Genomic DNA, 27,620 nt, shown 5'->3' with positions numbered 1-27,620 from the left:
CTAAATCACTGTAAACCGCTTAGAGAGCTCTGGCTATAGAGCAGTATATAAATGTAAGTGCTATTGCTATTGCTATAATATAGGTCTTGTGTTCAATGAGGTTCATTAAAAAATGTGCATATGGTTCCAATCTTAGATATATAAAATAAAATATGGTTCAACTTCCGTATAAAAAGGTCAAAAAGGTCATGGGGTGGTGGTGGGGAAGGACTTAGAATAGCTTTTTGGATTTGAGATCGCATTAAAAAAAAGCGGTGGCCAGGAGTGTGACGTTCTTTTTGGAGAGCAACCAGTTTATATTTAAACCCTTTCATTGGGGCGTGTCTTTGAAAGAACTTTTTGCAGTGGGTGTCTTTTCAAAGCGTCCTAAAAGGTGATAACGGACAGCATCCAAACTCAAAGTATTAAAAAAAAAATTAGACAAATGCCGCTCGCTGTGTTCTGTTACACCCTCGTGAGAGGAAGATCTTCCAACTTTCTTCTGCAGCTACTACCATTGTGCCCTTTGAGCAGAGACAGACAGCTCCGCTCTTCCCTTCGGTAGGAAGACTGGATGGCCGCAGGCGCTTCTAGTTCAGGCACGCAAGCGCTGTTGGGAAGTGTTTAATTTTCTCGCTTCCTTGAAAAAGGCATAAAGCCATTTAAAAACCCAACGTGCACATTCTCCAGATAACCACGGTGGCAGGGGGCGGAGAGGCGGGCTTTTTCTGGAGCGCTCCGGATTCTAGAGTACCAGCAGAGGGGTTCTACTCCTGCTTTTAAAGAGACATATGCATGCAAGCGGGTGGCGCCAACCGTGTTGTCAGGTACTGAATCAAAGCAATCCGTCCCAAAGTGTCTGAACGGGCCTTGCGATGATTGGCACCGCAACCTAAGGCGGCTGCGATAGTCACAAAGAAAGCTGGGGAAATATACACACGGCGACGACCCAGTCCTCACTTGCAGGCAGCAGGCAGACGGTCCTCTTGCCGTCTAAGCTATTCAAGCCAATGAGCATTCAGCCAAAGCGATTTACCCGAAATTTGCGTTAGTTCCATCTTCCTTCCAGTCCAGAGCAAGCCTAGTTAGGATGGCAGCTCGAAACAGATTCTAAGTGTACGCAGGCGGCCTCTGGCCAGGATGAGACGCGATGGGAATATCTCCTGTTCCACGAATACTAAGGCTGCAATTCTAAACACGTTTACTGGGGAGTCCTACTGCTGAGTCAACCTGCACAGGATCGGGCTCAGGGAGGTTGCAAGAGGCTAGGCACTGGGAGGTAGATAAAAGGTGACTCGCTGGCTGCTGACACATAATGACTCCCCTTTATAGGGCGCTGGTTTCGGTCAGTTATAGGAGCTGAGAGTTCCACGTGAGTCAGAGAAGTCAGGCTGCTCCAGGGTCCTCAACATTACTCTTTCTATGCCTTCCGCGAGGAAGAGGTGGGTCTCCTTCCTTTCTCTCAATGGAAGAGAGTTCATAGACTCTCTCCAGCCTACCTCGCCTTGGTTTTATTGACACACCAGACTAGTGTTAACGGTTGCCCTTCCTCAAACCGACCTAACAGCCGCCCAAGAGACCACGAGTTCTCCCTCCCCCCGCAGCGGATTTATGCAAAGAGAACCCGCCTCTAGCCTGCTGCAGCCCCGCCCCTTCCAAGCCCCCGCCCCTTTCCAGGCCCAAATTCGCGCCAAATCGCCGTCTGACGTCAACGCGCGTGATTCCGCCTCCCTTCTCCCATGTTTTCAAACGGAGGGGGCGTGAATGATTGGCTGGCGTGGTTGCCACGTGACTAACGGTCGCGGGAAAGCCGCGGAGTCTGAACCGGTGAGTGTGCTGTGGTGGTGGACCAGCAAGACGGGTTTGCGGCGGCCACGGCCAACTTGTGTGAACGCGCGCGGAGAGCGGAATCGCGCCTGTCAGTATCCCGTCGGAACGAAAGGAGGCGGATCAGTCTTTGTGGGCCTCTCTGCCATGAGTTTCTTGAGCCGGCAACAGCAACCAACTGCGGGGGCGCGGCGTCTCACAGCCCGGCGCGCGGCGGCCCCGATCCGGCAGAAGCTGCTCTTCTCGGGCGGCGGGAGCGATTGTGAAGAAGAGGAGGAAGAAGAAGAGGACGGCGATGAGGAGGAGGAGGAAGGAGGAGGCAGCGACAACAGCACCGGGGAGGACTCGGCATTCCAGGAGGCCGATTCGCCCCTCTCGGTCAGCTGCACCTCGGCTCGGGGGGAGCCTTTGCCGCCGCGGACGCCGGAGGTGGCGGCGATGGAGCTGGTGCCTCCCGCGCTCCCTGGCGAGGAGGGGGACTCGTGGGAGGAGGAAGGCTTCGGGTCCTCCCCTGTAAAATCGCCCGGCGCCTACTTCATGGCTGGCTCGCCGCCGCTGAAAGGGCCCCGCGGCTACTGCGGACAGTCGTCGCCTCCGCGCCCGGATCCGAGCCGCTACCGGGGCCACGCGGAGGAGCCCGGCTCTCCGCTGCCTGAATACCCCGGCACCCCGCCCCACAAGACTTTCCGCAAGCTGCGCCTTTTCGACACCCCGCACACGCCGAAGGTGAGGGGGAAAGAAGGCGAGGACGAGCGAAGGGGTGGGGAGCTGCCGCCTGCCTGGTGGTGGTCCTCGGCTCGGGAGAGGGCTGCTGAAGTGTGGGGCTAGGCTAGGGAGGTGATCCGGGTCAGGATTTCCCTGGTTTTGTTGGGGTTCTTCCTCCCCTTTTCTGGATTTTGCTGCGGCGGGGCGGCTCTAGCAAGTCCCCGGCCTGCTTTTGACTTTTCTCTCCAGGCACGTGGGCGCTCCGGCCGCCTCAAGGGAAGCGGCTCCCGAAGAGCGAGAGACCGTTGTGGTGGCCGCCGGGCTTCCTAACCGTCGTGTCGTTTTGGAGGCAGCAGCACCGTAGTTATCTGATCAGGTTGGCAGCGGGAGGTGGGGACTGTTTTAGGGGAGAGAAGACTGGTATCGAGTGAGGATAATGCAACTAGCGGCGCTCTGGGGAATAGGTGCCACGCCCCTCCTGCCTTTGTCAGGTTTTCTGAGCTGGCTCTTCGGAGATGGATCCGTAGGTTCTGCCTAGGCAGCTCTTTTGCTGCCTTAAAATAAAGAACTGCGATCGGACCGTGCTTTTCTGCCTTCTGACCTGCAAACGTCTCTGAAGTTTTATAATGGGGGAGCAAACAAAGCAAGTTGAGTAAATTAAGGACAGTTATTTGTAAGCGGGATGTGTTTGTGATGGAGTTTTAGACTTTGTGATCAATGCGGGTGTGTTCCGCCTATCTCCCGTAACCTCTTCTTGCGTCTGAAGTAGATAGACTACTGGCAACAAGCACACGTTATGCTTGTGACTTAAGGTGCCACACCTGTTCCGAGGTTTCCATTGCTAGCTACACACTGCTTACATGTGTGAGACACACGTAGAATGCGGATTAGTCCCGCTAAAGAATGGCTGCTTGATGTCATCGGAGAGAACCTTTTAAACAGAAGTTCCATCATGTTTGCTATGCTCTCTGTCAATGCCAAGAATGTGAATAAATCCTTCCTCTGCCAAGCCTCTCCGTGTGGGTGTGTTACATAACAAATTAGCTTGCCTGTTATACATGGCATTTTTTGATGAGTCCTGCCCACAGATTGTAGTTCAGTTACATAATCTTAACGGACAAATTGTGACTGAAATAGTTTTTACCCACATTGCAAAATGCATGACCATTCTACATAGCTGCTGGTTCCAGCACTGGAAAACTAGTCTAGATTCTTCTGATCCCAAGGCTGTCCTTCCAGTTTTAGTGAATATGAACTGTTTACATTCAAGAGAGCACTTAAAGGAACACTCTGTACAGAATGAAACTGAATGGTATTGGTTTTTTTTAAAAAGCAAGTTCAGAGGATATTACAGTAAGTTCTCTGTATAGTAAATCCAGGAAAACCTTCTAAACTTTAGGAAAAATATTTCAAAGGCTTTTTGAGCAAAGTAGTTGAAAATGTAAATGTTTTATGAATGTAAAAAGCATCTGAGAAAGGTACAAGTATATAACTGAAAGAGCAGGAAGGCTCTTAGAGGCAGGCATTGCATTGTCTGCCTACTCAGATAAGTAGTAATGTACCATTTTTCAACAAAGTTCCCAAAGCAGTTGTGTTTGAGAAAAGGATTCTCAAAAGCAGTAAGCAAATGATTTCCAAGGGACTTGAGATCTAAAAAGAAATACAAGGGAGACACAAACAGGAGCCACTGGAAAAGATTATCTGCTGGATTGTATAGGGACAGTTAATTTCCCCCCTCCTAAATATGTGAGAGCCACTATTGTACAAGGTGCCGCTTTGCCCAGTCAGCAGGGGAATTCTCCTGCTAACTGGGCAAAGAGGCACCTTGTGCAGTGGTGGTTCTCACATATGTAGCTCTCTCGATGGTGGCTCTTGTATATCTGTGTGATGGAGTGGGAAGAAAGTTGGCAGCACAATGGAGATCTCTGTTTGAATCCGCTCTCGACAATCAAGCTCACTTGAGTGGCATTGGGCAAGTCTCTTGGCCTAATCTACACCTTCAGAATAAAATGGGATTACCTCATGTATGCGGTTCTGAATTCCTTGAAGTAAGGATGCGATATCAGTATGATAAATAAATAAGATAATTCCAGACATTTCTGTGTTACGTATGTATATGCTCAAGAGACACTCGTTCTGCTAGATGTGTTTGCTGGATGCTTATATCTGTTCAAATGTAAAAGACTGCCTTTTAAATATGAGCCTGCCTGAGAGCATAACTAATCTTCGGAAGCCCTGCTCTCTGTCCCCCTGCCCTCTGAAGTGTGGTGGGTGAGTGCACATGAGAAGGCCATTTAAGTGATTGCCCCCAGGGTCTAGAACCCCGTTCTCCAGAGGCTTACTTGTCTTCCTCCCTTGTGAGTGTTCCAGTGGAGAGTAAAGATCCTCTTACTTCAGAAGGCCTTTGGTACCATGGCAATTGAATTACTTGTTTGTTGCTGATAATTCTTTTGCTGGTGTTATCTTATTATTATTATTATTATTAATTCGATTTCTATACCGCCCTTCCAAAAATGGCTCAGGGCGGTTTACAAAGAGAGATAACAAACAAATAAGATGGCTCCCTGTCCCCAAAGGGCTCACATAAGCGGGAAACATAAGACACACACCAGCAAACATAAGACACACAAAAGAAACATAAGACACACACCAGCAACAGTCACTGGAAGTACTGTGCTGGGGGTGGGTAGGGCCAGTTACTCTCCCCCTGCTAAATAAAGAGAATCACCACTTTAAAAAGATGCCTCTTTGCCCATTTAGTGAGTGTTAGTTTTCTAACTGCCCTACATTTATTGCTGTTATGTCTTAATAGTCTGCTTTCATTGTACCAAAGACATGTATATGAGGAAAATACAAGTACTGTGCTCTTTATCACAGTTTTAAAAAGCCTTCAACAGCTTTAGTAGTGGCCAACTGGTGATGTTCGCCATCCATAAGGGATGGAAGGCAGGATGCCTCCTTGTCTTAAGGAGGCAATTATTAGATCATTTCTGAAGAAGCCTACCTTGGATCCCTTAGAGTTGAGCAACTACAGGCCTGTTTCCAACCTTCCATGGTTGGGCAAGGTAACTGAGAGGATGGTGGCTTCCCAGCTCCAGACGGTATTGGAGAAAACTGATTGTCTAGATCCATTTCAGACTGGTAAGTTTGACTCTGTTGGTCCTTTTGGACCTCTCGGCGGCTTTTGATTCTATTGACCATAGTATTCTTTTGGAGAGTCTTGAGGGGGTTGGGAGTGGGAGGCACTGCTTTGCGGTGGTTCCGATCCTATCTCTTGGGCAGTTTCCAGATGGTGTCCCTTGGAGACTGTTCTTCAAAATCTGAACTTTTGTATAGTGTACATCAGGGCTCTGTATTGTCTCTGATGTTGTTTAACATCTACATGAAATAGCTGGGAGAGATCATCAGGAGATTTGGTGCAGGGTGCTATCAGTATGCTGATAACACCCAAATCTACTTCTCCATGTTGACCTCATCGGAAGAAGGCATAACCTTCCTAAATGCCTGCCTGGAGGCGGTAATGGACTGGATGAGGGATAACAAACTGAGGCTGAATCCAGATAAGATGGAGGTACTCATTGTGCGGGGTAAAAGCTCGGGAGATGAGTTTGATCTGCCTGTTCTGGATGGGGTCACTTTTCTCCAGAAGGGACAGGTATGCAGTCTAGGGGTGCTTCTGGATCCGATCCTCTCCCTGGTGTCCCAGGGTGAGACGGTGGCCAGAGCTGCCTTATTTCAGCTTCGGCTCATACACCAGCTGCATCTGTTTCTTGAGATAAATGACCTCAGAACAGTGGTACATATGCTGGTAGCCTCCAGACTGGATTACTGCAATGTACTCTATGTGGGGCTGCCTTTGTGTGTAGTCCAGAAACTACAGCTAGTTCAGAATGTGGCAGTCAGGTTGGTTCCCGTATTGAAAGATCTACGCAGGCTGCTGATAAGTTTCTGGGCAAAATACAAGGTGTTGGTTATAACCTATAAAGCCCTAAATGGCTTGGGCCCTGGGTATTTAAGAGTCTTCTTTGTTGTGAGCCCCACCGTCCATTGAGATCATCAGACGAGGTCCATCTGCAGTTGCCACTGGCTTGTTTGGTGGCTACTCGGGGATGGGCCTTCTCTGCTGCTGCCCCAGAGCTTTGGAACACACTCCCTGCTGAAATTAGAGCCTCCCCGTCTCTGACAACTTTTAAAAAAATCTTTAAGGACGCACCTATTCACCCAGGCTTTTAATTAAATATTGTTTTAACAGTTTTAACATTGTTTTTTAAAAAAATTTAGAATTTAAATTGTTGTAAAGTTTTAATTTTTACTATGTCATTTATTTTGTTTTAATTACTGTTAAGTTTGTATTAAATTCTGTAGTAGAATTTATGCAGATGCATTAGATAAGCCTCCTCCAGGCAGTCTTGGATTATACAGATTTTCTAGACGCATTTCAAACTGGCATGGGGTGGAAACTGCTTTGGTCGGCCTGATGGATGATCTCCAAAAAGAAATGGACAGAGCGAGTGTGATTCTGTTGGTCGTTTTGGATCTCTTGGAGGCTTTAGATACCATTGACCATGGTATTCTTCTGGATTGCCTGCGGGGACTGGGTGCAGAGGGCACTGTCTTGCAGTGGTTCCACTCATACCTCTCGGGCAGATTTCAGAAGGTGCTACTTGGAGACTGCTGCTTTACGAAGTAAGAGCTTTTGTCCGTCAGAGCTCCATTTTGTCTCCAATGCCTTTTAACATCTACATGAAACCTCTGGGAGAGATCATCAGGAGATTTGGTTCAGGGTGTTATCAGTATGCTGATGACACCCAGATCTATTTCTTCAACTTAACATCATTGGGAGAAGGCATAACCTCCCTAAATGCCTGCCTGGAGGCAGTAATGGGCTGGATGAGGGATAACAAACAAATTGAATCCAAACAAGATGGAGGTGCTCACTGTAGGAAGCTGCAGTTTGGGAAATGAGATAGAACTGCCTGTTCTGTATGGGGTTACACTCCCCCAGAAAGAACAGGTTTGCAGTTTGGGAGTACTTCTGGACCCAACCCTCTTTCTGATATCTCAGGTGGAGGTGGTGGCCAGGAGTGCTTTCTGTTGGCTTCGACTGGTTCACCAACTGTGCCCTTTCCTGGAAGTGAGTGACCTTAAGACAGTGGTGCACATGCTGGTAACCTCCAGGCTTGACTACTGCAATGCACTCTATAGCAATAGCAATAGCACTTACGTTTATATACCGCTCTATAGCCGGAGCTCTCTAAGCGGTTTACAATGATTTCAGCATATTGCCCCCAACATTCTGGGTACTCATTTTACCGACCTCGGAAGGATGGAAGGCTGAGTCAACCTTGAGCCCCTGGTCAGGATCGAACTTGTAACCTTCTGGTTAAAGGGCGGCAGTTTTTACCACTGCGCCACCAGGGGCTCAGCCTCTACTTGGGGCTGCCTTTGTATGTAGTTTGGAAGCTGCAATTGGAGCAGAATGCTGCCGCCAGATTGTTCTCCAGGACATCCCATAAAGACCATATTACTCTGCTTCTGAAAGATCTACACTGGCTACCAATAAGGTTCTGGGCAAAATACAAAGTGCTTGTTATTACCTATAAAGCCCTTAACAGCTTGGGCCCAGGGTATTTAAGAGAACACCTTAATTATGAACCCCACAGCCTACTAAGGTCTTCAGGGGAGGTTTGTCTGAGAGTGCCACCAGCTCATCTGCTGGTGACTCAAACACATGCCTTCTCTGTAGTTGTCCCAACACTGTGGAATGCACTTTCTGCTGAGATTAAAGCTGCTCCATCCTTATTGGCTTTTGGGAAACTACTAAAGACACATCTCTTCACCCAAGCTTGTTAGTTTGTTTTTATGGGTATTTTAATATGTTTAACTGTTAAATTCTTGGTTTGTTTTCCGCTGTAAACCACCTAGAGACATCAGTAGTGGGCAATATACAAATTCGCTGAATAAAATAAAATCCAATAGTTAAAAGACACTATGCACAGAGAACCACTGGAACAAAGAAACCAAAAAAAGTTCCAATTTAATGCCTATTGGGGTTGGGGAAACCTTTGGAGAGCCATTGCTACTCGCAATAGACAAATGGTGCTGGACTAAATGGATCCAGCTTGGGTCTAATGCAGTAGAAGGTGGGTTCATAGGTTCACATGCATGGATTCAAATAAATGGCTGAAATCAGATCATTGCTCATTGGGTGTCAGAAGCCTAATGGCTAGGGATCCTAGTTCAGTGGTAGAGCCCAGAGGCCCCAGATGAAATCCCCAGATAGTTTCACTTTAAAGACCAGTTAGTCAAAGTAAGCAATACTGAAGTAGGTGGGCCAGTGGTCTGGTTTTTATATAAGTCAGCTTCATATCTCCATACTTTAGAGTTATGTGTGTTCAGGAGAGAATGAACAATGAAAGGAAGCACTTAGGGAAAAGCATTGTATTGGTATGTGTGTCTTATCAAATAATAATTGGAGTGTTCATAAGAAAGGTATCTCCTGTGTGTAATCTGTAACTGCACACAAAGTATGGACACCAGGGGCTTATTCACCCATTCAGGGAGCTGGGTAGACTTAACTGGTAGTAGGTTTTTGCTTGCTTTACATCTTCTCTTCCCCCCGCCCCTGATCTGGCATAACATCTAAGTATTTGACTTTGCCATTTAAGTGTTAAATGGATAGAAGCTGGCATGAGGCAAGTTGGAGCCATTTCCCAGTTCTGTGAATTAGCACACAGCAGGTATAGACAACATATTTTTGTTCCTTGCTATGTGTTGGTTTTTCTCTATTAACCTTGTTTTTGGGGAGGGCACGGACTTTCTTTACTGACTTGGATTTATGTGGAAGGGGGATGAGATGGCTCTTTCTAGTTCATAGTTATGTTCCTGTCTAGTGTGATTCTAAGATCACATAAGGCTTGTGGAGCATTACTGTTTAATTTTTATTCCCATTTTTTTCTGTTTTGAATCTTACAAGTACTGTGTGTAGCATACTTAAGTCAGCCTTGTAATTAATCCACCCAAAGTAGCCCATCTGGTTAAAAAAGTGGGGGGGGGGGGAATTGCACTCCCTTGCTTTAGGAGGTTGCCTGTGATGGTGCTTGGGGTTGGACCCAGGAGGGTTCTTCTAACTTTTTCCCCCATTCATCCTTCAGGCAGTGGCAGCTTCAGAAGTGCATTGAAGCGCTGAGAATGTTCCTGGAGACCAGCTACAGCTGATCACTGTCTCTTTCCCTCCCCAATAGAATGAGGCAAGAAATTACCCTGCAGCACATCATAGGGTCCACATGCATTATATAAACCTACCCAGACCATAAGATTAGCTTCTCTGTCCTGTCATCTCAATTCATTTGGGGGTGGGGTGGGTGGACAGTGTAGCTGCAACTGATTCTGGTTTGGTTTTTGTAATTTATGTGGTTTTACAAGTAGTTCTTATGTAGATGTATGTGTATTCTGTTGTGAGCTGTCTTAAGATGCCTTGTGCCTAAGAGGTGGATATAAATATATTCAACACATCATTATTGATAGTGGTCATATGTAACACTGCAAGAAGGCAAGGTGAGATGGCACAATAGTCATTTACATGTGTTGTGGGAGAGGCTTAAGATACAGGCTTTTCCATGGCCCAGCTTCCACCCAAACACCCGGATTTATTTGTAAATATGAATTGCATGTGTATTTGTGTTTGATGCTAAAGGGTTACAGCAGGGCTTGACAAATCTCAGGTGCCAGGGAGCCGTGGTGCCTAGACTAGGATATTCAGAGGCAGACATTTCATAAAATCTTCATTTGTCCAGGCAACCTTGTTTCTGTTCTAAGTATGTTACTTGTAAAGAGAATAAAGAGAAGCCCAAGTCGGTTAATTCTGTCAAGTGTCCATGATCTGGATCCTAATTTTGGGGTTTGCTCCTAGATCCAAAGAAAATTTCTCAAGGCCCGGATTACAGAGATGCCCTGCTATATCTCAGGCTTGGTTTTATTTAAATCAAATTTGTTTAAATCGTGGTTTAAAGCAAAATTTAAATCTCTTTACAGGAGATTCAATTTTAGTGATTTAAATCACTAGTCAGGAAGATTCTATTTAATCATCATTTTCTAGTAAAGTACATTCTTATTGTCTAATAGAGCCTTAATACATATTCAGGAATAAATGTAAGCTTCATTTTTAGAAGATATGTACGCACTATAATGGTTACACACGTCTCATAATGCTGTTTCATTTGGGCAACGAGGCCTTGCATTTCTTTGTTTCACTGTTTGCATTTTGCATACATGACTGTCTTAACCACAGGTACAGGAACTTCATTGAAATATTCCCAAATGTGTGTGTGGGGGGGTGTCCTCATACAGCCTGCTGCCATGATAGAGGTTTCCCTTTTACAATGGAGGATACAGTTTCCTCAGGACTCTATGAATATGTTCTGTTCACTTTTGGTTTCATTTTCTATTTACTTCCCCTCCCCATCCCCTTCATTTAAATCCAGACTTCTCCGCCTTGCTCAGATCTACTCCATCCCCCCCGAAATCCTCTATTCATTCACCTTAGTTGTCTTTGTACTCTTTTGAGGTGGAGTGGGAAGCAAGGGCTTGACTTTGTGTGTGTGTGTACGCGCGCGCGCATGTCATGTATACCACCTGCAGAATAGGACTGATCAGGTCTGTTATCTCTCATCCCCATTCATGATGATATCTTTGACCTAGGTTCTTTATGAATTTTAAAAATGAATTTGAATTTAAAAATTGATTTGAATTTTTAAAATTCTGGTTTTTTATATATATTAAAAATTATTGATTTTTATCAACTCTGCTTAAACCTTCAACCTTTTCTCTGCAGAAATTGAATTACTAAGCGCAACTGGTTCATACTGGGAAAAATAACAGGAGAGAATTATAGGATGGGTGTAGGGACCAGGACTGTACTTTAGACATGGCTATGTTAATTTATTGATACAGTCTTGACTGTCTTGGTTTTTATCTGGCTAGTGACAGAGATTTAAATGAATTAAGACATTGCACTTCACAGCTTTGATTTTTAGAGCAAGGTCTTCAAATTGAGTGCATGCAATATGCTACTCACTGTTATCGTTTGTCAACTTGGGGAATATAAACTATTCCCAATTAAAATGTCATGCGAGAGTCAAATAGATTGAGGGGAAATAAACAAGTTCAAGATCCCCTCCACATTATTGTAGATGGTGTCAGTTTATCACTTCTATTTCTTGTGTGCTTGCTACAAACTGGAAAAGCATGTCAAGAGGGAGGGATTCATATTTTTCATCTTTTGGTTCCAAGACAGTTATTCTTCAGATCCACTACTAATACTGCCCTGTGACACAAGTATAGTGCTACTTAAACAGCGGAAGTTATGTGAGTCTTGCGCACAACTAAAACTGCCCTGAGATAGTTTTAATGAAAGACAGTATGAAAATTCAACAAATAAATCTGTGTGTGTGAGGGAGAGAGAGAATGAATGAATGGTTTGCTTTGATAATCCCCATCAACTAATGCATTATATTTACTAAGAGACCAGGAACAATGAGCAAGATACACATGCTCATGTGGTGTGTCTGACAGGGAGCACAGGTGTTGTATTTAGAAAGTCATGCAGGTATTTATTTAAATTGTAATTGGCTTGTTGATTTATCTAACGTATTGCATCACACTAATGATCTCTCTCATTTTCAGAGTCTGCTTTGTAGAGCTCAAGGAATGGGCTCAAGCTCTGCTAAACTCAGAGGTGGCTCTCTCTTCATGAATGTTGGAAAACTTGTAAAACAGGAACCTGACATGCTGCAGGCACCGCATGTGAATATTAATCCCTTCACTCCAGACTCTCTATGCCTTCAGTCTGTTGGTCAGTGTCGCAGGAGAAAAAGAACACACTGGAATGAGTGAGTGTCTGACTGACTGATTAGTCCTTGCTAAACCATTTTAGAAATCTGCTTCTATGGAAGTGAGTTGGTGCCATCTGATAAACTAAGAAACCGTTCTATTACTAGTATTGTCTTCAAGTTGAATAATAAGGTAGAATTAGGTGGGTTTTAAGAATGGAGTGTCCTCAAGTGCACTCGAACAGACGTTTGAGGCCATACTAGGCATTCATAAACACCTGGCTACTGCCAATGCTGGCAGCTGTACATCTAGCTCCTCTCCCCTTCCATAGCATCTAGAACAGCTTTGTGCTGTTTTTTCACATCATTGACAGCTGCTGGTGGGGGGCATGGAAATGTGCAATGTCATTACGTTAGGACACTTAATAAATCCTGAAGCTGCTCATTTACTATAATATTTGGTTTGGTTCTTGGTTTAAAGAACATAGTTCTTTAGTTCTTAATTTAGATTTTGCCATTTTATGTTGTTGCTAAACATACGTAAATGTAAAATAACAGTTTGTAATAAATACGCAAAGAATAAAGAATTAACATGACTGGGCTTCCTTTGTTCAAAGGATAGGCTAGGAGCTATGCAAGGTGCAAATATCATAGTTCCTTCCACAGATCAGATCTCTCTCCCTACTCCCATGGGAACCCCACAGTTTCTTCAGATGTGTCTTATTCTGTTTTTTATTGAGATGTGTGTTTGTGTGTGTGCACACGCTCTATCTTTCTTGCTGAAATGTTACTGTACAATATTGATTAGCACCGTACACTCAGATTACCAAATTCTATCTCACGCTTTCAAGGTAGCATGGCTTCTTTGAGAACTTGTTACAAATGTCTCCTTTCCCACCACCATAATTGATATTATCTTCTTATTTTATTCTTATTTATTTTTTTATCTTCATCTACCCCACTCCCCAGAACACACCTTTGGATGGGTGTTGACACTGCAAGTTGTGTAGTGGTAGTCTTAGGTTTTGTCAAATATCAAATCAATTAAATTCTTGGGGAAAGCTTGTATTGTAATTTAGGAAAGTGAAGATTAAATTGCATTCCTATTCATTTTCATGTGTTTTAACTCTTCAGCTCCTGTGGTGAGGACATGGAAGCAAGCGATGGAGAGCTTGAGGATGAAACTGTCAGACCAGCCAAAGTAAGAAATACCTATACATCATTAAATAAGCAGTTATTTACATACCATTGAAATAAAGGCATCTGCTTCCTGTTGTTGTTGTTGTTGTTGTTGTTACATTTATATCCCACCCTTCCTCCAAGGAGCCCAGAGCGGTGTACTACATACTTAGGTTTCTGTTTCACAACAACCCTGTGAAGTAGGCTAGGCTGAGAGAGAAGTGACTGGCCCCGAGTCACCCAGCTAGTATCATGGCTGAATGGGGATTTGAACTTGGGTCTCCCCGGTCCTAGTCCAGCACTCTAATCACTACACCACGCTGGCTCTTAAGTATACTTGGAGTTTGAGAAATATGTTGTCTTTTGATCATTTTAGCGAATCAGCATAACAGAAAGTAATATGAAATCACGATATGCAACAGAATTTCATGAATTGGAAAAGATTGGTTCTGGAGAATTTGGTTCTGTATTCAAATGCGTGAAAAGGCTTGATGGCTGCATCTATGCCATAAAACGATCTAAGAAACCTTTGGCTGGTTCAATTGATGAGTGAGTATTAATACAACTTAAACATTACCTGTCTTGTGTTCGGATTTCAATTCTTCCTATATGCATTTTTTAAAGTAACACTCCTAAGCTATATACAGTTTTGCCAGTATATTGTATCTCTGCAGCTAGTGTGCTATAATGAGCACAGTTGTAAAAATAAGCATTCAGCTGTGTACCAGCTACAGTACTAGAAAAACTTCAAGTGTATTGGAACAATTCCAGGTCTAGCTGAGTCTGCAGTGCTGCCTATTATTATTATGAGTATTATGATTTTATTCAGTTTCTATACTGCCCTTCCAAAAATTTTATTATTTTAAAATTTTTAAATTGTTGTAATGTGTGTGTTTCCTCCCTCCCCATTTTTGTCTTAACGAATGTTTTACTTTGTTTTTATCCTGTTGTAAACTGCCCAGAGACATAAGTTTTGGGCGGTATAAAAATGTTTTAACAAACAAATAAATACCACAACCCAAATGTTCTTCATTGGTGACTCAGTGGTCTTTCAGTTCTCATCAAGCAATGTTAATATTGCCTTTTGCTGTAGACAGCATGTTATCGTAATCTCTTACAACAGCGTATTTACATTTAATCTGTAAAGCTTTTTTGAAATGGTAACTTTGTTTTGTATTGCAGGCAAAATGCTCTTAGAGAAGTCTATGCTCATGCAGTTCTGGGGCAACATTCACATGTAGTCAGATACTTCTCTGCCTGGGCAGAAGATGACCATATGCTTATACAGAATGAGTACTGTAATGGTAAGCAAAGCATTTATTGATTCTGTCTTGCTAAACCTTTGGTCTGTAAGGAAAGTCGAGTTTGTAATTGTAGCGGTATGTTAAGTACTGGTCTGAGAGAGGTGGAGAAATCTGCTGGCTTCCTGTCACCACGCGCTGCAATCCTGCACTCATTATTTGATCTCAGTGGAATTTTTTGTAGCCATTGTTACCACACTTGCTCATGTACATGACAACTACTATATCTGTAACTATGCTTTCGCTCAAGTTCAGAGAATTCTGAAATGGCAAGAGTGCAGTAACCAAGGATTGCAGTCTGGGCACAGGCAAATGTCAGTGTTGGGGAACCTCTAGAGGAGCAACAGACAACCTTGCTAGTGATGCTGGATCCCACAATTCATTGTTCCAGTTTGGGACTCAACAGCCTAGTGATTTTGGCTCGGGGGAGCTGAGAAAAGGGTGAGTGCTGGTTCAGGCATTCTGGTGAAAGGATGCTCTGGAGCACTTCTTGTGCTGCCAAATATCCATAAAGGTGGCAGGCCTCACTACCTCTGAGCAGCAATCTTGTCATGGGAGGAGTCGCCCCAAGAACCGAGAGATCAGACTTCTCATGCAGACTGGGGGAAGAGAGCAGCTTTTATAGGGTCTGGCCAGGCTAAATCCCCCGAAGGCAGGGCAACTTGTAGGTTCAATCCCCTGCTCATGTGACAGGGGGCTGGAGGAGTAATTGTCATGTCTGTTCAACTGACTAGTACAAGGAAGCTCTGTTTCAATCTGCAGACAATTATAAGCTCCTGGATGTGATTTCCTGAATCATGTTAATCTCCTTGTGGCTTCAGGACACTTACATTTCCTCTGTCCAGAAGTCATGCCTAACTCCACCAAGGGAGATACTTCCTGCTGCAGGCAGCTTTTCTATTAGTCAAGCCTTTTTACCTGGAAAACCCATCTGGTCCAGTGCAAGCTGCATTCCTTCTCTCTGTGGCACCAGACACTTGCCTGGGCTTAGGCTGTTGAAAGCCGGCCTTTGGTTCTTGGAAGACAACACGAGAGAGAGAAGATGGGGGTGGGGGGACTAGGCAGCCTGCTAACACAATAGTCTTTTTTTTTCTATAAATGGAGCATGGGTAGCACAGTAGTGTGCCATTGATAGAAGCTCCTTCTGCAAGTGGAAGATGCTTGTGTCAATAGTGTGCCACCTCATGTATTTAGGTTACATGTCTGTGTTCATATTCTCCCTCAGAAGAGGATGGCATCCGAGAGCATCATGGGTTGTCACGACCGCCTGCTCCGAGACAGGGCCAATCAGGAAGCTTTTCTCCTGTGACAGGAGGGAGGGGCAATCCCCTCAGGCTCCAGTCTTCGCCTTGTCTCGCTCCGGCAGGTGCTGTAGTCGTTTGCTCTGGCTATTATCCTCTTCTTTTCCACTACTTTCGCCTGCCCTTAGCCCTATTTCTGTGCTGCTCCAGTCAGGGTATTCCTTGTCTCTCCTCTGTCCTGAGCTGTGCCGGTCAGGTCAGTGTTGTTCTGGGCTAGCAGGGCTTATAGGGGCTGTTTGTGTTGCGCCAGCCGTCTGCGGCCCTTCACCCGCAGCGGTCATACTCCTCGGGCCGGAATGGCAGCCGAGTCTATTTGCCCCGAAGGGGGGGTCTCCCCCTCCCTCTCGGAGGACTCTGTGGCGCCGTCAGTATGTCGGGATGAGTGGGCGGCGGCAACCACTCCCGCGCCCGTTACTCATCAAGCTAAACAAACTAAACGCAAGAAGACGAAAAAAGGCTCAAAAGATAAGCAGGCGGCGGCTAAAACGGCCAAGGGTAGCTTGCCTATTGCTCCCGTCACGGCCGAGAATCGAGAGAGTCGGGTGCCCGTTGACCAGGAGATGTCGGCTGGCCCATCGACTTCGGGCACGCAAGTCATTCCCGCCTCCCTTCCCTCGCCTAGCTCCCCGGCTGTGGAGCCTCCCGCCAAGCGCGCGCGCTCCTCCAGCGGTGCGGATGGCAGTGAGGAGGAGATTCCCCCCAGTTTTGCCGCTCTCCTGCGGCAGGTGGTGGCTGAAGAGTTTGGGCGGTTGCTTCCCGCCCTGGCGAATCGCTTTCCCGCCCAATCTGTCATTGTCCTTTGATCATTGGCTAGACCTCTACAATACGTAACCTGGGCATTTGCTCCTTACCAGCTCTGCCCTGTTGCCTCCCACGTGCTTGACCACCGCCCCACTCCTGTTTTTCCATTTTCAGGAAGGAAGACTAAGGCCTACCTTAGTCTGATTTCATGTCTGTTTCTCAACTGCAAACATAAAATATTATATTACTGTTAATTCTCTTCATAGGGCTAGCCTATATTATCTAACTGCTGTTTAAAATTAAGAATTGTTTTTATTCTAATGCTCCATACTATCACTGTGTTCCCTGGTCATCATTTTTTAAAGCATAAAAAGAACCCATGAGTGAACAGTGGGGTTAGCTTTTGTAATGTTTGACTCTTTGTAACATCTGACTTTATAAAACAGGATATCTTCTACAAAAACTAACTCTGCTGTTTGTCAATATCATAAGAACAGCCCTGATGGATCAGGCCCAAGGCCCATCCTATATCCTATATATTTGTTTACTTAGTACTAAGTGCTCAAATGCTTCACTAGAGGGTAGTAAGTCGAATTCCATATGGGAAGTAGGGAGAGAGTGGCTTCACTATTACTATCATCTAGTTAGTACAGCTGCAAATGAACAGAAATTTCCCAATTGATAGTGTTTACTATGCAACACATTGTCTCTCTTTGGGCTATTTGGTATATTGCTTGCCCCAAACAGTGAAGCTAAATTAGTGTTCTCCCCCCGCCACACAGTGGTGTGTATCTTGTCAGACTTAAGTATGCCTATATTTTATTATTCTGAGTTACTCTGAATGCTCCCTATCACTTCATTGTTCAGATAAAAACAGATTATTTGAAAAAATTGAAACCTATATTATTCTTGTACTGGTATGTGACTGTAATAAAGTATTGATATTGAAACCCATAATGCTAATTTAGTTTTTATTAGAAAGACATACATTCAGTGTGCATAATGTTCAGATAACTTGCACCCTTTTATGTTGGGGGCCCTTCGTCTGGGGTCCATGGGGTAGGTCCTGGTGATCTGTGGAAAATCTTTGCTGCACTGAATTTAATTCCTGGTGAGCCAGAATAAAGTTCCTTGGGGAAAATTATCCTGAGTTGTTAATATTTCTCTAACCTTTACTGGAGCCTTATAAAAATGTATGTGAGGTGGGGGTCTATGGGTAATACTTGAGGATCATGGAGGTGGTCGGTAGGTGCAAAAGGGTTAAGAATTCCCTCTTTAAGTTAAGTTAACATAACTTAATTTGGATTGTAGGTGGCAGTTTAGCTGATGCCATAAGTGAAAACTATCGAAGTATGCGCTACTTTGGTGAACCAGAGTTGAAAGATCTGCTATTACAAGTTGCTCGTGGTTTGAAGTACATCCACTCTATGTCACTAGTACACATGGATATAAAGCCCAGTAAGTATTCAGAGGTCTGGCACTTTTTGCAGTGGATGTGTTTATCATTTTCTTTGATGACTTGAGTATGTGGCAGCAAAGTAGACTGAACCACACCTTAGTAACTGAAGCTTTCTATTGTATTCTGTATTCAGACTTGAAAGAGATTTACTTTGAAACCTAAGGCAGGCCAACTGCTGTTGAATTTATTTTGGGGGGGATTATGCTTGTTTGCCAACTGCCTTAGAATTTGGCTGCTGTCCAATAAATCTGAAACAATTTTTGCTCCTTACTCAAAGCAGCCATAGAGTGGCAAGAACGTCTGCAGCTGTGAAGCCAAACTACATGATGACATTGATTTTTTAAGACTCTTTATTCCTTGGCAGGTAATATCTTCATATCTAGGACCTCTGTTCCAACTACTATATCTGAAGAAGGTGATGATGATGAGTGGTCTTCTAGCAGAATTGTTTTCAAAATAGGTGAGGGGTTGTGTCTAGATGGATATTGTTTGTCCAGTATTGGAATGAGAGGGCAAGTTTCTGTACACGCATATGAATTGTTCTCGATGCTACGATTTATGAATGGGTATCTTTTGAAAAATAATTGGCGGGGGGGACTTCAAAATAGGTGAGAGAGCATGGGATTGCACTTATCTAATGCAACTCTTGCTTTTGAGGAAAATAATCTTTTCTCCTTATTGCTTTAATTTAGGTGATCTTGGTCATGTGACTAGAATATCCAGTCCACAAGTAGAGGAAGGAGATAGTCGTTTCCTTGCCAATGAAGTTTTGCAAGAGGTAAACAGTGGTCTGCATTTGACTGTCTTGGATGACTGATCTGGTGGTATTCTGAACCAGAAATCAAATTTTCTTTTCTTTTGCAGAACTACAATTACTTACCAAAAGCAGATATCTTTGCTCTTGCACTAACTGTGGTGTGTGCTGCTGGTGCCGAACCACTGCCAGCCAACGGTGATCAGTGGCATGAAACTCGACAAGGGAAACTGCCTAGAGTTCCACAAGTCCTTTCTCAAGAGTTATTAGACTTATTAAAAGTAAGAAAGTGTGATATATGACTCTGGCTGTATACAACAAGTGGTTTGCTCTTTTATTTTTTATTTTTAATGGGTGGGAAGGATAGTGTAGCAGAAATCTGGTCTACTAGGCCTCTTTGCTTAGATGGGGAAGCGAACCAAAGTTACTGTTTAGAATGAACTGGTGATTTTTTTTATGTGTGACGAGAAGGGGCCTGGGGGGAACTAAACAATGGGATTACTGTATTCTGAAGATTGGACATGTGTAGTTGGGACCAAAATGTATCTTGTCTAAAGGAACCATGATTGGTTGCTCTAGGGGTGAAGATGCTCATTTTACAAGAGCCTATGTATAACCAGATATTTAACATGAAGATAAGAATGAGTATATAATCTATAATCACCATTTTGTGTCATCTTCACCCATCTCCTGCATGTATCAGGTGATGACCCAGCTGTGATTCTCATTGACCAATAAAGTGCTTTGAATCTGACGGAGTGGGTGTTGGCCTCTACCTAAAAAGAACCTAGAGTGGAGCGTTTCCACCACAATAGCCAACCATTATTTTAATCTAATCTCTTTCAGGTTATGATAAACCCTGATCCAGAGAAAAGACCATCAGCCGTTGCTCTGGTCAAGCATTCTGCACTATTGTCCACTGCCAGAAAGAGTGCTGAGCAACTACGAATAGAGCTGAATGCTGAAAAGTTCAAAAACTCCTTGTTGCAGAAGTAAGTTGGAGCAATACTGTTAATGTCCATCTCAAATGGCTGGGAGGTAATATGAAGAGCCAAGTAAAAGAGACATTTTTGTGTCGTGTGCACATACAAAAATGTTTTCTGACTTGGCTGCAAACACCTAGCTAAGAAAGGAAGTGGGCAGTTTTATATCTTTTACAGCATTGCTTTAGGGAAATGTATTTACTGTAGTATAGAGGACTCAGTAGAGAGAACTTTGGCTTCAGGTGGGGGAAAATGTGTAAATCTGGATGGCAACACAGAAAGCTGAGATAAAGCTCTGATCTTTATGGGGGTTTTGTTCTCATTACCAAAAGCTAGCTTTGAGTTCTCTGGGAAAGCAGGTGCATACAGTAATGTCCGCCATAGTGAGATGCTTGTGTGCCTGATGAGGGAACAGTTCAAGCAGCTCTTGATGTGAGAGTTGGGTAGAGGGGAAACCTGCACGATACACAAGTGTGCAAGTGACATGCAAGTCAGCCTTCCACTTTTATGGCTTTCAGCTCTCAAAGATGTGAGTTTCCAGATCAGTTGCTCCAGCCAGCAAACATATCTTGCTGTTAGGTGTACACACACACACACACCCCGCCTCTGTACATAGGTTTATACAACTGAAGCAGAAGTAAATGATGAAATGTAGTGGCTATGGCTGAGCCATAGGGTGTGAGGCAGAATTTCATGTGAAAGGCACTGCAGAGGGGGTGGAAATGTTTGCCACATGGTCCCTTCCCATCAGTGGGAGGAACATGCTGTGCACTGCTGCCTCTAAACTTGCAAAGTGCTTGCAAACTGGCAGTTTTAAAGGAGATGATACTTTGTGTGTGATCCTTCTATTTTTAAATTTGCAAGCTCTTTGTTTACTTAAAGGAGGCCTTGTGTTCCTGGACTGCACATGTTATCAGTTCAGGAAGTATTGTGAAATTTATGCTCAATACATGGATGAGACTGTGGTGCGAGGAGTAGGGATCTAGGTTAGCTGGGCACCAGAGAACATTTTAGAAGAAGTCAAGCCTGTATAAAAGGGACAGGCCCCACCTGGAACATAGGAAGCTGACATATACTGAGTTGGACCATTGGTCCATCTAGCTCAGTACTGTCTACATAGACTGGCAGCGGCTTCTCCAAGGTTGCAGGCAAGAATCTCTCTCAGCCTGATCTTGGAGATGCTGCCAGGGAGGGAACTTGGAACCTAGATGCTTTTCCCAGAGCAGCTCCATCCCCTAAGGGGAATACCTTACACGTGTAGTCTCTCATTTGTATGTAACCAAGGTAGATCCTGCTTGGCTAAGGGCACAAGTCATGCTTGCTACCACAAGACCAGCTCTCTTCCACTCACTTGAATTAAAGTGAAACCAGAATGCTGGCACTTCAAACTAAAAAGATCTCAGGGCAGCTTTTAAACTGATTTTTGGGGAAAGCTGACAGGAGCTAGGCAGTATGCAGTTTGGCAAGCATCCTTTAAGGAGTATGGGTGTCAGTCTTGCAGGTAATTCAGAAGGGGATAAGATAGAACTAGGAAAAGCAGAGGTAGAAGATTGTTAGCCAGTCAAAGAGACCAAATTTGCTGTAAGGGGTGGTAGCACACACTGATAGCTGAAAAGGGATACCACGTATAGATGTTTATTTGTCAATGCCCAAAGCCTCCAAGCCTATATGGGCAAGCTGGAGTGTTTGATTGCAAATGAAAACATAGATATAGTGGACATAATGGAAAACCATGAGAATCAGTTGGACACCCTTATTCCTGGATACAAATGCTCTAGAAAGGACAGGGAGGAGTGCATTGAGAGTGGTGTAACACTGTGTGTTTATAGAAGGGATAGAATCTAATAAATGAGAAAACTTAGGAGGACCAGACTCTTCTGAAGGAACATTGTGGGTGATGATACAAGACCCCAAAGGAAATGTATTATTAGGGACATGCTGTTGCCTTCGTGATCAAAATGCTGAAGGTGACCTGGAGTTGGTAAAGGAAATCAGAGAGGCATCAAAGAGAAAACACTGTGGTAATTGATTATTTCAGTTACCCTCACATAGTCTATGTAAACTCACATTCAGGTAATGAGAGAGGCCAAATTTCTAATATGCTAAATGATGTGTCTTAGAACAGTGGTTATGGAACCAACTAGAGAAAAGGTGGCCCTAGACACTTAATCCCAAGTGGCACCCAGGACCTGGTGGAAGATGTCACTGTTATGGAACTGGTGGGGAGCAGTGACCATAGTGCAATAAAATTTAGTGTGTATGCGAGTGCAGAATTGCCAAGTAAGTCCAGCACAAACACTTCAGAAAAAGAAACTTCTCAAAAAAAGGGGGATTGGTGAAAAGAAAGCTAAAAAGGAAAGTCAGGAGAATCTGATCACTCCATAGTGCATGGAGTTTATTATTTGAAACAATAATACAAAAAACTCAGTTGGAATGTATACCAGAAAAAATCTACCACGAGGTCCAGGAGAATGCCAGATGGCTAACAAGTACAGACACGGAAGCTATAAAAGACAAGACAACTTCCTTCATGAAATGTTGAAGTCCTGCCCAAATGAAAAGAACAGGAAGGGAATGCAAGCTCTCACAAAAGACATGCAAGGAGGCAATAGAAGTAAAGTGTGCTGTCAAGTCTATCTTGATGCCTGGCGCCCACAGAGCCCTGTGGTTTTCTTTGGTAGATTACAGGAGGGGTTTACCATTGCCTCTTTCACAGTATGAGATTATACCTTTCAGCATCTTCCTATATCACTGCTGCCTAATATAGTACCTGTGGGGATTCGAACCGTCAACCTTCTACTTGTTAGTCAAGCATTTCCCCACTGCACGACTTAAGGTGACTAAGGGGAGACAATAAGGGATACAAAAAGGGAGTTTGAGGAACATATGGCTAAAAACATCAAGGGAAATAATAAAACCTTCTAATATGGAGACTGCAGAGAAGTTGAATGATTTATTTGCATCTGTCTGCAATGTGGAGTACAGAGTGTATATCTCTGAACTGAGCTTCCCAGAGATAGACGGGAGGCTGAATAACAGAGTCAAATAGGTGACGAGATAATGTTCTAAACTGTCTTGGGAAATTATAAAAATTAACAAATCACCGGGGCCAAATGGCACCCATCCCAGAGTTCTTAAAGAACTCAAATGTGAATATTCTGGTTTTCTAGCAAAACTATGTAACTTCTTGTTACAATCAGGCTCTGGTACAGAGTGTAGGGATGTGCTGAAATGTGATTTGGAAGCCAAATTGCGAGGCACCTCACTTTAAAAACAAGGGCTTCCCCAGCTCCTTTAAAGCTAAGAGTAGGTCCATACCTGTTCCTCTGATTGCCACACTCGCGGCACTTCCCCCAGGAATCACTGCACATTGGCAGGGCATCTCCCAGTTGTGCCCAATGCCGGCATGCACATGGTTTCTGTGCATGTGCAACAGCCATTGGTGTGGTGGTCATGGTTGCTGACCACACAAATCTGGCTTCCAAATCTTGTTTGGGAAGCAAATTTGGTTTCCAAATGCAATTCAGTTTCCAAATAATGTTTTGGCACATCTCTACTGGAAAGTAGCAAATGTAGCACCAATTTTCAGGAAGGGATCCAGGAAATTACTGGCCACTAACTTAATAAAAATAAAATTGTTAAACATAGAAAAACATACCTTGCTGATGGAAAATCAGCATGGCTTCTGCAAAGGTCATGCTTCACTAAATCTTTGGAGTGCTTTGAGAGTGTCAACAGGCATGTGGTTAGAGGTCAGCTAGTTTGACTTGGTATACTTGGACTTTCAGAAAGCTTTTGACAAAGTTCCTCATCAAAGATTATTGAGTAAGTTTAGATGTTCTGGAATAAGGCAGTTGGTTCATTTATGGATTGGTAGCTGGTTGAAAGACAGGAAATATAGGGTCAGAATAAATTGACAATTTTTACAATGGACAGAAGAAGTGGTCCCCTACAACAACAAATATTTATATTCAGTCAATAAATAACATGGATCACTATCCCCAAAGGGCTCACAATCTAAAAATAAATATGATAGACACCAGCAACAGTCACTGGAGGTACTGTATTGCGGGTGGATAGGGCCAGTTATTCTCCCCCTGCAAAATAAAGAGAATTGCCATATTTAAAAGGTGCCTCTTTGCCAAGTTAGCAGGGGTTAATACGGATCTATATTGGGACCAGTACTTTTAATTTATTCATAAATCATTGAGAAATTAGGGTGAGGTGGCCAAATTTGCAGATGACACGAAACTATTTAAGGCAGCAAAATCCAAAAAAGAATGCAAGGAGCTCTAAAAGGATCTCTTCAAACTGGGTAAGCGGGCAAGTAAATAAAATGGCAAATGCAGTTCAACATAAGTGTAAAGTGAGACAGTATGCCTCTGAATGCCAGTTGCATGAAGCAACAGCAGGAGAGGAAGCATGCTTTTATTTCCTGCTTGTGGGCTTCCTAGAGGTATCTGGTCGGCCACTGTGGGAAACAGGATGCTGAGCTTGATGAGCCTTGGACCTGATCCAGCAGGGCTACTCTTAAGTTCTTGAACTAAGATTTGTCAGTGAAATGACAAAATTCAGCAATAGCAAAAATTAAGCTCTCTGGGATTTGTAGGATCTAGCAGAACTTTGTGCATTAAATATAACAGCTGTACGCACAGTCAGAACAATAATCTGATCTGACTTTATACAGTCCTTTGAGGCGTTTTTCACCAGATTCTATTTAGATGAAAAATGTTAATAATAGATTTGATTCAATTTTGCATCAGCACTGCTTGAAATATTATTGGGGGACAGGGTTGGTTACTTTTTAGATCCAGCTATTCCTGAAGAAATTAGTTGCCGATAAAGCAGGACCCGAGCGGTTGCACCAGCAACATCATGATGCATAGTTTCCCTGGTGTGTCACTGGGGGCGGGGAAGATTGCACCACTGATATCTGGTGCATGTTTGAATCAGTACCAGGAACAGGTCAATACTGATTCCAATAACGACCGCCACACTGCCCTGTTAAATCTTCTTAATAAGGTAACTGTTAGCTTAGACCTAACTGGTTCTATTAAGTGGAAGTTGAATGATGGTATCCCCTTCTTCGAAAGAGGTGGAGAAGAGAGGGAGAAGCAAGATATCAAAGTATGCTTCTGTTTGAAATGTGCTCATCTAATAAGCAGAAATGGCCAGTAACTAATGTTGTGGTGGGAGTTCCACTTGGAAGGCTACAAATAATTTGAATTCTGCAAGTGATGGTTTTATGATGCCTGACCATATTTATAGCAATGTGGTGCTGTTAACCTGAACTGTTTGCTTTTCAACATAATTGTCTGAATGTTTACTTGGAAATCTATTCAGTGGGGCTTACACCCAGATAAGTGTGCATAGGACTGCAGCCTAGGTTGCACTCTTGCTTCGGGAGTAAGCTGCATTGAACACGGTAGGCCTTAATTCTGAGTAAATATGCAGAGGAATGCTCTGTTTGTCTCTTTGGAATGATCTTTGATGAAACTTCCTTTAGCACCGTTTTCTGGAGGGGAAAATAAGCTATCTTTTTCTCGTTTCCAGAGAACTGAAGAAGGCGCAAATGGCAAAGGCAGCTGCTGAAGAACGAGCACAGTTTACAGATCGAATGACAACTAGATCTACAACACAAAACAGAACAACTCGTCTTACTGGAAAGAAAATGAACCGTTCAGTTAGCCTTACCATATACTGACTTGACCTTTCCATAAAACTGTCAAAAGAAGACTATGGAATAGTGCTGGACTAAATTAGGAACGGAAGAGAAGATTCTGTTTCTAGTTTCCTCTTTAATCACTGTCGTCAGTTTTTTTTATAAAGGAAACCTTTTAAAATTTTAATTTCACCAAATACAGTTAAATAACTGTTTCCTCCCATCCCCTGAAGAATTTAGGATTATTAACTTATAAGCCTTTCAGCTACATTGGGATGTATCCAAAGGTGCCTTGCACAAGTGGAAGACCCTTCTTGCTCAGGACAGCCCCCTGCTCCCCCCAAGACACTGCTGTTCCCCCAACACGCTCCACTGTTCTGGGACCAACCCCCAAGTGCCCTTCAGGGGATGGTGAGTGGTGTGCATAGACTGCAGTGGGACAAGAGGGTAAGAGCCCCACTGCATGATCAGAGCTCTGCTCATGCTCATTTTGGATACAACCCACTGTATATTATGCCATCCAGAGTTAACCACTATTGTGGTCTGCTGCTTTTTAGTGTTAATGCATTGTAGTGAAAGGCATTTTCCCTAGTAGTCTAAAGGGCTTTGTTCCTGAACTGATCTATTTGGAATGGAGGGAAGAAATGCTGTGGGGAGAGGCCAATGGCCAGCAGGCCAAACATACCTGGTGTCAGGTAAACGTTTATTGTGAATTTTACTTGTGTATTCAACTGGGAGCACTTTGTTCGGCATTGCTTAGACCACAGGAAGAAGCCTGTGGAAACATGCCATGTGAAACTGCTGCTATTTTTAGTTTGTCTTTGCTGTAAAATTGTAGCATTAAAAACAATCATTGTGTTAGTAGGCTTTCTGTTTTTTTAACAAAAATTATGTGAAACATGTCAAAGCTGCCTCCGGTGAAAGCAGCATCTTTCTCTGAAGCTAGTGCATTATGTACAGAGTCAATGCACCAATTTTATATTTGAATTGCATTATTAGTGTACATGTCTTTGTTTTGTAATTCTCTCTAATCTCTAAAAACTAACTCCTCTTCCTCATCTCTCTCCTTCCCACAGTTAATGTTTTAATGTGCCTGTTTGCATATTTTTGAGTACTTGTACATAAGTGTTTGTTTCACTGTTTTTCCAAAATGAATGTATATAACTGTTCTTATAGTGTACTATACTGCAGTTTAAGAAACCAAAACATCCACTTCAAATTTATTCCAATTTTAGTTGTGAAATTAATATAATTGGCCCTCCCAACAGTCTGTTCAAATTTTGCCAAAATAGATGCTTTCTAAAATTGGCTTTTTGTCTTAAGCCAATGTTTCCATTTGAATGTTTAACTTGGTTTTTTTAATTAGTATTGAATCAGAATATTAAAGTGACATTTTGAAATTAATATTGTCCCATGTTTTTGACAATTTGGAAAATTGCTAATCACTACCAGGAATGTGACCCATCCAAAAAATACTACCTTGTTCCAGGGCTGGCTGGTTCAGTGGTCCATCCAAATCCTGCTTAGTCGTCATATTAGCTGAAAAGGTTCCTGATGCCACTCTGACAGTTGCTTTCTCATATATTCCCACCCATCTGGTTCTCCTTGCTGCTCCATCCTTTGTGCATTCAGCAGAAAATCTGAAAAGAGTTCCTTTGTGCAAATATGTATAGGATTTTCCACATGGTTGGAAACCCTGATCCCATAGGGTTCCCATTTGCGTGAAGACCCTAGCTGAACCCACACAAAGCATCTGTGGGGTAGTACACTGAGCCTGTAGCATCCCCCTGTCTTCCCACAACTCACTCTCGCCCCCCCAACTTGCTCTCTCGGTCTGACTCCCCCCACAACCGTCTCGCTCACGCCCTCTGCCCCCCCACAACTCGTTGCTCATCCTTG

At 43.6% G+C, this 27,620-nt stretch overlaps 1 protein-coding gene across 2 annotated transcripts; it reads left to right on the top strand.

Moving 5' to 3' along the window:
• Positions 1–1,728: 1,728 nt before the first annotated feature.
• On the top strand, positions 1,729–27,125 carry WEE1 (WEE1 G2 checkpoint kinase). Of its 2 annotated transcripts, XM_053285920.1 has the most exons (12): positions 2,396–2,532; positions 2,761–2,887; positions 12,196–12,401; positions 13,476–13,542; positions 13,897–14,069; positions 14,703–14,824; positions 18,175–18,321; positions 18,687–18,782; positions 19,015–19,100; positions 19,187–19,357; positions 19,923–20,068; positions 25,613–27,125. In XM_053285920.1, the coding sequence occupies exons 3-12, from the start codon at positions 12,220–12,222 to the stop codon at positions 25,761–25,763; spliced, it is 1,341 nt and encodes a 446-aa protein (XP_053141895.1). In that variant the 5' UTR covers positions 2,396–2,532; positions 2,761–2,887; positions 12,196–12,219; the 3' UTR covers positions 25,764–27,125. The 2 variants fall into 2 exon arrangements, with proteins under 2 accessions (XP_053141894.1, XP_053141895.1); XM_053285919.1 differs by lacking the exon at positions 2,761–2,887 and having other exon boundaries at positions 1,729–2,532.
• Positions 27,126–27,620: the final 495 nt, after the last annotated feature.

Source organism: Hemicordylus capensis, chromosome 1, assembly GCF_027244095.1.
Source record: "Hemicordylus capensis ecotype Gifberg chromosome 1, rHemCap1.1.pri, whole genome shotgun sequence".
Lineage (NCBI taxonomy): Eukaryota > Metazoa > Chordata > Lepidosauria > Squamata > Cordylidae > Hemicordylus > Hemicordylus capensis.
This window is presented reverse-complemented; position numbering and strand designations above follow the sequence as displayed.